General features: G+C 38.1%; 1 protein-coding gene across 1 annotated transcript; it reads left to right on the forward strand.

Annotated features, from left to right (window-relative positions):
* The first annotated feature begins 1,629 nt into the window (after positions 1-1,629).
* On the forward strand, positions 1,630-9,566 carry ripk3 (receptor-interacting serine-threonine kinase 3). Its single transcript, XM_005748840.1, has 10 exons — positions 1,630-1,700; positions 2,539-2,702; positions 2,779-2,944; positions 3,926-4,081; positions 5,554-5,705; positions 6,109-6,158; positions 7,850-8,011; positions 8,697-8,779; positions 9,220-9,370; positions 9,562-9,566. Exons 2-10 carry the CDS (start codon positions 2,545-2,547, stop codon positions 9,564-9,566), a joined length of 1,083 nt encoding a protein of 360 aa, XP_005748897.1. The 5' UTR covers positions 1,630-1,700; positions 2,539-2,544.
* Positions 9,567-9,991: the final 425 nt, after the last annotated feature.

The following is a 9,991-nucleotide window of genomic DNA, read 5'->3' on the forward strand; positions in this document are numbered from 1 at the left end:
GCTGACCTCCTCCCTGTAAGCCGTCTCATCACCATTGGTGATAAGACCCAATAAACATTTGCAGCTGTGCAAACAGAGAGGTGCTCTTTCTGCACACCTGCATGCTCAGTACCTGGCTAACACAAAAAGCCTTGAAAAAATGAAAGGTGACAAACAAGGTGATGGTTTTTGATAGTGAGGAACATTCAGTGGATTCTTTTTCACTGAGGCAGTCTTTGTTTTTCAAGAGCAAAGCCTGTTTGAACACTTTTATGTGCAGCTAGTTTCTTGAAGGGCTGGCTGTACCCAGCGTGATCGTACACTTTATGAAGGTCAGTTTGAAAAAGCAACCCAAAGATGATCACAGTAGCTGAACTAACAGAACTTTAACCTGAATAGTCTGCTTGTTTTTTTCTGCTAGATCAGGTTTGTCAGACATAACCCCCGTGGGCCAGAACTGGCTGGACGAAGACTCCAATCCTCCAATCCAGTCATGCTACACCAAAGCAATTAGCTAATAGATAAACAATTAAAGGACAGAAAAAGGCACTGTTTTTTTTTTTTTTACAATCTGCTATAGAAATTTCAGTCTTTTTTGGCAATGGGTCTAAACATAAATCATGTCACTATAGATTAATTTTGCTTTATGTCCCTGTATGTCATTGTGATTCAGCATGGCCTTCATTCAACCTGAGTTTGACGTTCCTGCTCTACAGGACAAGAATGCTCAGCACACACGCCCTGATTCTTTAGCATGTGATTGCAGAGCAAATTATCAGTCTTGCTTTCAGGCTTGCATCGAATGACAACATGTCAGGTGTGTGTTCAGACACACCTGTAATAAAAAAGCAAGACACAGGAATGTCTGAACTGGGGCGGTGTTGTCATTATTTTAATCATCTGGAAACAAAGCCTGTTGATGCGAACCTATAAACTGTTGTCATTACATAATGACGTGTTTGGCTTTTAATGCCAGTGTTTTTAATTGATCATGTTACAAAGTTAGGGCTAGTTAACCTGCATTTATGTTTAACCAACCTTTAATGAAATTACCCTAAGAAAAAAAAAAGATCAACACAGGACGCTATCTTTTCTTACCTGTTTTATTTTTAAATGTATTTTATCTGTATTTATTGGTGGGTATTTATTCATTTTAATTTCAGGATTATCTTTACTTCCTGGTCTTTATTTGTCTCATTTGTGTTTTAGCCCTGATTCATCCACATAAAGAAGCTCAGGCCAAGACAAAAGCGTGTGATGCCTGTTTTGTCAGTCCTCCATACTTGCGGTGTTGTGATTTTGTGAAACCCTCCCATTTACTATAACTCAGCTGACATTACTGACACACTGAGTTGAGCACCATCTGCTGGCCAAATTAAAAAAAAAAATCTTACAGAATGATTATTACTCTCACAGCAACAAAAAAGTCTTTTGTAACTTTTCACCTGATTATTTCTCCTCTTCCCTTTTTTTTGGTGATAAATAACACTTAAAGATTTAAATCTGTGAAATAAAACTAGGGTTAAAAAAAATATAAAAAAGGAGCAGGACAGAAGCAGAAGTTAAAAAAAAAGACATTTATTGGTTGGAGCTGAACTTTCGCTTCTGCTTCCACCAGGTCCAGCCTCTAGTAGCAAGTAGAAAGTCACTGAATAAGCACAAGGGTTTTCACACTTACTCGGTATGATTGAATGATGACAGAGAGGAGCGAATAACTAAGGGTGAGTAATTCCCCATGTTTTGAAAAATCCACTAGATTCTCTTACTAGTGTTTATGTGAGTGTCTTGCAATGAGTTCGTAATGGTTTCAAACTTTAATGTAGTGTCAGTCTGGTTCAAAGAAGACACAACATTAGGCATCCTTTAAATTAGTATAAATCGCAGTTTAGGGGAACAACAGAAGCTACTAAGTCTCTAATACTTCACAGTGTTCACTAAAACAAAGTCCACAGAGGTAGCTTTCACAGCAGGGCTGTCGTGTTTCTGCATTGTTGACACGTTTCTTTTATTTTGCCGACTTTCTGGAATTTTTGTAGCGTGTCAAGGCCCCTGAAAAACAAAGAGTGTGGTTTCCTGTGTAGGCGTTGAGGTGTGTGTTGAAAAGCTAGTTCTCTGAATTTTACCTTTTAAAATGGACATTACCAGAGGCACTTTAGTTCCTCCTAACATACGGTTCAGCTTCCTCAATGACTGAAGCAATAAAGAAAATCAGTATTTATGATGCTGCTGGCAGCAAATTGAACAGATGACCACATAACAAGGTAACACCTGACAGAAGTAAACATTTTTCAAAGGGGAACACATTCAAACTCCATGACGTGAAAGTCTTTAGCTAACACTTCTGCTCTTTGGGTACCAATTTTGGCATTTCAAGCCAAATAAACCCAGAAAAGTATTTATTTTACCTACTTCTCATTTGTATATGGGTAGGCATGTTGAATGAAGCAGTGCCACACTGAATGCCATTCACACACACATTCACACACTGGTGGAGGCAAGCTACAGTTGTATAATAACAAAAGAAATTTCCCTGCTGTCTTCATTTATATAATATTCTAGTGAAATATGGCACTGCGCAGCTCTCCCACTCACGTGGAGATTGGAGACTCTGATCTGGATGACTGGGAAGTAAAAGGCTCTGGAGGTTTCGGACAAGTCTACAAGGCCAGACATCAAATGTGGTGCTGCGATGTGGCCGTTAAACTGCTCCACGATGACGATGGGTAAGTGGTTACCCAAACTGTTTTTAGATAATAACAAGAGTTGGATTTTACTGACGGGGGAATCCGACACACACAGGACCAGTTCATCCTTGCTGCGTGAAGTCAGAATGATGTGTAAAGGAAGCAGCCCATACGTCATTCCAGTCCTTGGGGTCTTTAAAGGTCATGGTCCCTCTTTTGGACCAGTAAAGCTTGGGCTGGTCATGGAGTTCATGGAGAGAGGATCACTTGCCAACCTGCAGGTAAACAACATACCTGATCCACTTAGATGAAGGCCAAAAGGCTTGACGAATTATAGTGTCTCAAAATTTATTGGATAGATTGGCCTAAAATTTCCTAAACAAGCCCTTCTAAAAATGCTGTACTGTTTTTTTTCAACATGTAAACTACCTCTCCTTGGGTCAGGGAAATGTCATGTTTTAAGTTAAGGGCTTGTTTGGTTGAGCTTAGATATAAATTGTTTTTTTCAGTGTACAAGAATCATTGCCATCATGGTAACAAGTCATGTGCATAAAGCTAGGAACCACTCATAAGAAGAAATCAATGTTAGCTAATAGTAAATAAATCTTGGTTTGATATTGTTTAGGTTCAGCTGAACAATACAACTCCCAATAATGATTATGGCAGTGTGGGTTATTTCATTACAAAAAGTCCATTACTGTCTTTTATCCATATGGACAGGAGAGTAGACAAGGGGACTTTGTAGCTAACCCTAGCACTCGCTAATTATGCATACTGTAACTTCAAGTCTTAAAAGTAGAGCATTATAACATGGAAATCTATTGGGATTCACCTTTAGGGAAATCCACACATATTTGTGACTCAGTTTACGGTCAGTAGTTCAGACTTTATCAGTATGTCTGGTTGCAAAATAATTAGCTTTACCTTAGCTGATGCTAACATGCTAAATTATCATGTCAGTTGCAATCATTTAGACATCGTGTCTTTAAGCTCAACCTCAAAGAGCCTTTAGGATGGCTCTAGACTAATATTGATTGTTCTCTTTCTTGAAATTGTTATAAGGATTAAAGGTTAGGCCGGTTTTCATGTGTAACATCTTTAAACAACAAAGCAGCTGAACTGGAAGAGTCCAGTTACAAATACCTGGGTTTAAATCGAGAAATTATGTATGAGTAGGAGATTATACTGAGCTAGATGAGAAAAATGTAAGACAAGAGATTGTCAAAGTGTAAAGCCAAAATGATCTGCCCTTACTCTAACAGAGAAATTTACAAGGACCCCCACCCTGGCCGCTGGCCTTCAGACTGACCCACCAGGTGGCCCTAGGTATAAACTTCCTCCACAATCTCTCTCCTGCTCTGCTGCACCTGGACCTAAAGCCGAGCAACGTGCTGCTGGACTCCTTTCTGAATGCCAAGGTGATTGTTTAGACTTTAAAATGGTGCTCTGCTGATTTAGAAGTAATTATTTTCTATAAATTTTGGAAGGAAAAATACAAACAGCTGCGTTTTCTTCTTCACATTGAAAACTCAAACCTTTGAATCACCAGCAGAGGTCTTATATTAGGGTGACCATATTTTGATTTCCAAAAAAGGGGACACTTGGCCCAGTCATAAAGAAATTTAATAATACTATTTGCTTAAAGAAAATTGTATTTTCTCTAATGCTTTCCATCTGACTTTGAGCCACACTCTTTAGCCTAACCACAATGACATCATGGTGTTTACCACAAAAGGCTTTGCACAACTGTAAACAGACTTTAATGAGTAAAACTGGTGGAGTTTCCTCTTGGAAGAGTCCCAAACCTCATCCAACTGTATTTACTGTGACTGAATCAGAGACGTTATGAGAAACAGGACTTCCAAAGTATCTTGAGTAAAGATGTTGGCAGGATTGTTCGCGATGGAGAGCATCCACCCAGACAACTGAATACTTGTCAATCACAAGCCGTTAGCCAACAATTCTTTATTTGATAAATCTCCTTTGGTACCAACCAAGGTGACCTTGTGTTCATCTGTTGATGATTAAATTTAGGTCCTTTTCAAGCTTTGAAGAGACAAAGCATGAAATGGACACGTTTATTACATGTTTGAGTGTTTTATTGGTGACTCTACAAATACAATAATGATAGCCAGAGTCTAGACTACCTCTTACCCTGTGACAGCGGCAATAGGTCCAACTTTCTCAACGAAGCTAAATTTTGATGATTTTGGTGAATAGATGGGTTTATTTTTTTAATATGTTAGCAGATATTAGATTGATTTGAATAAAGGGTTTTAAATCCATTTCTTACTATTGTTAGCTTAATATTGAGACCACTTGACTACTTTATTATGAAGCACACCTGTAATAATTGGGTTACTAAAAGGTTTTTGGTGAATAAAAATGGTTTAAAATTAGCTTGCATATGATTTTATTACTACTATTATTTTTTTTCTAATTAATAATATCCTCTAAAACTCTTAATACATCTAAAGACATTTAAAAACATTTGTTCTGTGATGTGTTTATAAAATTAAAATGTAAGATTTTCAGAAAGTTGGCCAATATAATTAATTTTGGGGGGTTTTTACAAAGTAGTTTTACTTCAGCATTTCGCATGGATTTTTTGCTTTGTCATTTCAGGGGTTACTCAAGTGCAACTTACATACTCCACAAGTCATGAATGTAATTTTAAATAATTATCCATGACTGTTTTCATGAATAACATCAAAGACCGGAAAGATTGCAGTAAAATGAGATAGATAACAGTTTGAGCAGTTTCTTTTAAGGTGTCTTTAATAAAGCAGTAATATTTTTAATACAATGCACTGTAGGTTTGTGTAAAATACAGTATTTTTGTCCAAACAAACTGCCTGATTATCTTCTCCTTCCCTCTGTTTCCGTGTAGCTTACAGATTTCGGCCTTGCCAAGTTTTCCCAAAGTGTCACACGGAAATCTAAGAAGTACAGCGACGAAGAAGAAGGGGGAACTATCAGCTACATGCCCCCAGAGGCATTTAGCATCTCATACAACCCAACTCGGGCATCTGATATCTACAGGTAAAAGAGTCAATTTTTCCTTTGATATTTAGGAATTAGTACCAATGCCAAATTTCACCTTCACACTCATCTTAAAACATTAGATGGTGAACTTTGCATTCTAATCCACAGCCATTAACCACAGGCTCATTGCTGGTGGGTAAATAAAAATACGAGTGGTAACACACGAGGTTAACAGGTTCCAGGGAACTTGGCTGAGGAATAATGTATCGTAATTGTAATCATGTGACTTCCTCATTTGACGAACTGCAGCCAGTTGCTTAACTCCTCCCTCTGTAATCTGGTCGTGTTGTTGTTACTGATGTCATGGAGCAGACTGACAAACTGATAGCCAAACTCGACAATGACTGCAGATATACATTATTATAATTGCTGTGTTTGATTTTCTCCATCTCTCTTTCAGCTATGGTATACTGTTGTGGTCCATCGTCACAGGAAAAGAACCATATCCACGTAGGTAGCTTCCATAATCTTCCCCTTCCTTGGCTCAAAAACAGCTTCTATCCTTATTTGACTCTGAGCTTCACATGATTGAATGCATATTGACAGAGCCCCTTTTATAGCCAGTGTTTTTGATTCTAACTGGCAGCAAACTGAAGCCACATAGTGGAAATTCACCATGTGTAACCAGAAGATAGAATAACTAAACTAAAGACTCCACTGACTGTTTTCAGACAATGAACCAACAGTCAAACAGAAAGTTTGACGGTCTGTGATCAGCATAGAGTCTTAGGCTACGTTCACAATGCAGGCGAAATCGCATCAAATCGACTTTTTTGACCCTATGCGACACATATCCGATCATGGTATGACAGTTTGAACAGAACAAATCTGATATTTTCAAATCCGACCTGGGTCACTTTCGTATGTGGTACTGAATCCGATACATATCTGATGTTTTAGAAAGCGACTGCTGTTTGAACAATCATCATCATCAAACAGACAAAAAAAATCGGATTTGATCAAAATATAGGAATTGAGCATTAAGACTTGCAGTGTGAACGTAGCATAACAGATGGCAGTTACTCCCAGTCTAAAAAGTGAAGCCCAGTTGGCCATCATAGAACCACTGGTTGCTAGGGAAAAATGTGTATTTCGCAAAATTGGTGGATCCTGAATGTTTCTGTTAGTGAGTGAAATCAGTTGCAAAGAAAGTTCAGCTGTGATTGCCTTGATTGCTGGCAGATTGCAATAATTTCCTTTAGATTTTCATGTTAAATTTTTTGTTCAGGAATTTTTAGTAAAACTTGTGTCTCAGCTCTGTATCACAACATCATAACAAGTATGTCTGTGCAGGTTCTCAGTCATCCAGATCATCATAGTCTAAAACATGCAGCAAACCTTCTCCAATCTCGCTTTGTGTCGCACTTCAGTTACAGCTCTGAGAGCAGCGGGACAGTGTTTGTAGATAAATCTGTCGCTTCCATTCAAACTATGCAGCAATATTCTTCTTCTTAAGTGATTTGTAGGATGGCATTGGCAGTCGTGGTCCTCCAAGATACCCTCTCTCACATAGAGTGCAGCATCTCATTTGGTGTTTTCCTCACCAAATGTCACCTTAATCTCACACCTCTAAGTGGCTCACTGTTAACAGTACATGGTTAGCAATCACATGTCTGCAAAACTCAATAGATAAATGTGTGAAAATGGCCCTCGCTTTTTTAAAAGACAAAATCCTGAAACAGTAATTGATATGTCGAGAAAAACGTTCACAATGTTCTGCTGTCATGTTTATAACTTGTTTTACCTCTGAAAGTCATAAAAATATATGAATAAATAGGGCTGGTTTCAATTGCGCGGTTGCATCAAAAGTGCAGATATTGAGTTTATCTGGTGAATTGGTTGGCAAAGAGGCACCTTTTAACATTAGCAGGCTTATTTGAAGTCATGCTTTTTGCCACTCAATAAGCTTAAGTGTTAACACTTATGTTATAGCATAAGTGTTATGCTACCCTGGAAGAGGGCAGAGAGTGTCCCATAATATTAAGGTAAATTTAGCAAACCAAAAATCACTTTACTTTTAGTCCTTTGTTCATATGAAGCTATTTGTTAGAGAAAATTTAAACACATCACTTTAAAATAATCATCAGTGCAGAAACGTAAAATGTTGATGCTCTCCTGACGCACACATCCCTCTGATGCAGATGCATTGTCCAGCATAGTTCGTCTCCGCATCCCGCAGGGAGACCGTCCATCGCTGGACGAGATCCGTTGTTTGGCTGCAGGGCGTGCCGGGTTAGCACGACTAATGGAGCTCATGCAGAAATGCTGGGAGGCTAAACCTGCTCAAAGACCCACTTCTCATGGTAAGAAAACTGGGTGGGATGGTTGTCTTAGAGCCTGAGGTGGGTCCCTACTGACTCTGCAAAGGCTTAAATCTGAAGGTCTTTTTGTCATCAGGGTCCCTCAGATTTTTAATGATGTGCCTGAGGAGATGAGGCTTGCAGAATCAGTGAAACGGTTTTATAAACTTCCTTTTATGTCATGCGGTCTTTCTGTTCACCCTTTTTATTGCTTTTTAAATTTCTTATGTGTATTATCCGTTTTTATGCTATTTTATACTTAATGCAGTAAAGTAGTTTTTGAACCACAGAGGTTGAACATTAGCATTATTCTTAAAGCATCTAGCATAGCTGGAGACTCTTGTTATTGATTAGAACAGGACTAAGCAAAGAAATGGAGATTTTATTTCTATAACACATTTTAAACCAAAGTGCTTTACATGCACACAAAACCCAGCTTCCTTAAGAAGCTCAAATTTGGGTAAATTTGATTATAAATTTGTGAATTCAGTTCATTATTTGGCTAATAAATAACAGCATAACTTTTAGTTTTAAACGGGTGGACTAATAAATTTGTTAAGGACAGTATTTACTTTATATTTCACATTTTTAATTGCTGAAGAAATCTTTCAAACCAGGTTATCTAAACTCTAAAGAAAACCAGAGCAGCTTGGCTGGCCCTAATGTTTTGTCTTCACACCCTCTGCAGTGTGCACAATTGTGACAGAAGAGCCGTATAAGATGCACAAACGTGCAATTATTGACGCCGTTCATGGAGTGCTGAAGAAACTGGTGAGGGACAAACCTCTTGTTTTCATAGACATAAGTAATTTTGTTACTATGTGAAACTTTGACATGACGCAGCATATTTTTTTGTTTTTTCTTAACCTCCTAGGACCTGGCGTCCACATATGTGGACATCACATTTTGGGTTATTTAGACCAAAATACTCAATTTTGCTCTAGAAGGGCCTGATATCCACTGACGAGGACGTTATACTGCTACTGTTCTATCAACATTTTAAACAAATATCCTCATAGGTGGCTCTGATTTTTCATAAAAACAAAATAAGGTTAAAAAAAAATCTGGTAATTCTTTGTTTTTACATTCATTGGGCCCCAATATGCCCAAATATCAAAGAGAAATTAAAAATGCATGCCGTGGAAGAGTTCAGGTCTTAGGAGGTTAATTTACGTCACGGACTGATTTTTTGTTTCTTTTCCTCTTTCCAGGACCAAACGGAAACAGAGGAAATGACTGAGCAGTTTGAGAGGTTTTCTATTGCTCAGTCTGCAGGTCTGTTTTACCATAATCAGCGTATATTAGATTCTGTGATATTGTTTTGTATGTTTCGCACCATGTTTAACACCACACATTTAAAGCGTACTTGTGAATACATTACAACTTGGTTATTTAATAGGTGTCACAGCAAGAAGAGCAATACGCCCTGGTTCAGATATTTAGACCAATATCTGAAGCCAATAAGCATATTTTTGATTGAGTGCATTAAAGAAAAAGTCTACAATATTTGAAAATGCACTCATTACATTTTTTCTTGTCTGTTGCTATGTCAGATTAGAGACTCAAGTCAATGCAAAGATAAGCTAATTTCTCACTTAGTGTCTAAAACATGATTTTTTCTAAAGCTTCCACTTAAAGTTTCTACGGAGCCCCACAGGGGACATGGGAGAAAAAAAATTAAGACGGACTTTTGCAAGATCTCGCAAAACAAACTCGGGATCTCGCAAAACCTTTGCGAGATCTCGCAAAAGTTGAATTCAAACAATGGTGGCAGCTACTTAGTTGTAATATCACTCTTTCTGGGTCACAAATTAAACTTTTAAGATATTTTGAGGCGTGAATGTAGTTGTATAAACGTCAGATATCTGCTCGGTTTACAAGACATCACATATTTGCAAAAGTGCTCCGACGTTTTCGGAGATCTGACACCCACCATCTCGAAGCTAACGGGAGGTCGAGACCTACTACAGCCGGGAGGAACAC

The sequence above is a fragment of the Pundamilia nyererei genome, unplaced genomic scaffold (genome assembly GCF_000239375.1).
Source record: "Pundamilia nyererei isolate P.nyererei 1_Seehausen unplaced genomic scaffold, PunNye1.0 scaffold00230, whole genome shotgun sequence".
In the NCBI taxonomy this organism is placed as follows: domain Eukaryota; kingdom Metazoa; phylum Chordata; class Actinopteri; order Cichliformes; family Cichlidae; genus Pundamilia; species Pundamilia nyererei.

Excerpts from the sequence above, each read along its gene's own strand:
- ripk3 (XM_005748840.1), top strand. The coding sequence starts at position 2,545 with ATGGCACTGCGCAGCTCTCCCACTCACGTGGAGATTGGAGACTCTGAT. Across the intron at positions 2,703-2,778 it reads CTGCTCCACGATGACGATGG|GACCAGTTCATCCTTGCTGC; the intron begins GTAAGTGGTTAC and ends CGACACACACAG. Across the intron at positions 5,706-6,108 it reads CGGGCATCTGATATCTACAG|CTATGGTATACTGTTGTGGT; the intron begins GTAAAAGAGTCA and ends TCTCTCTTTCAG.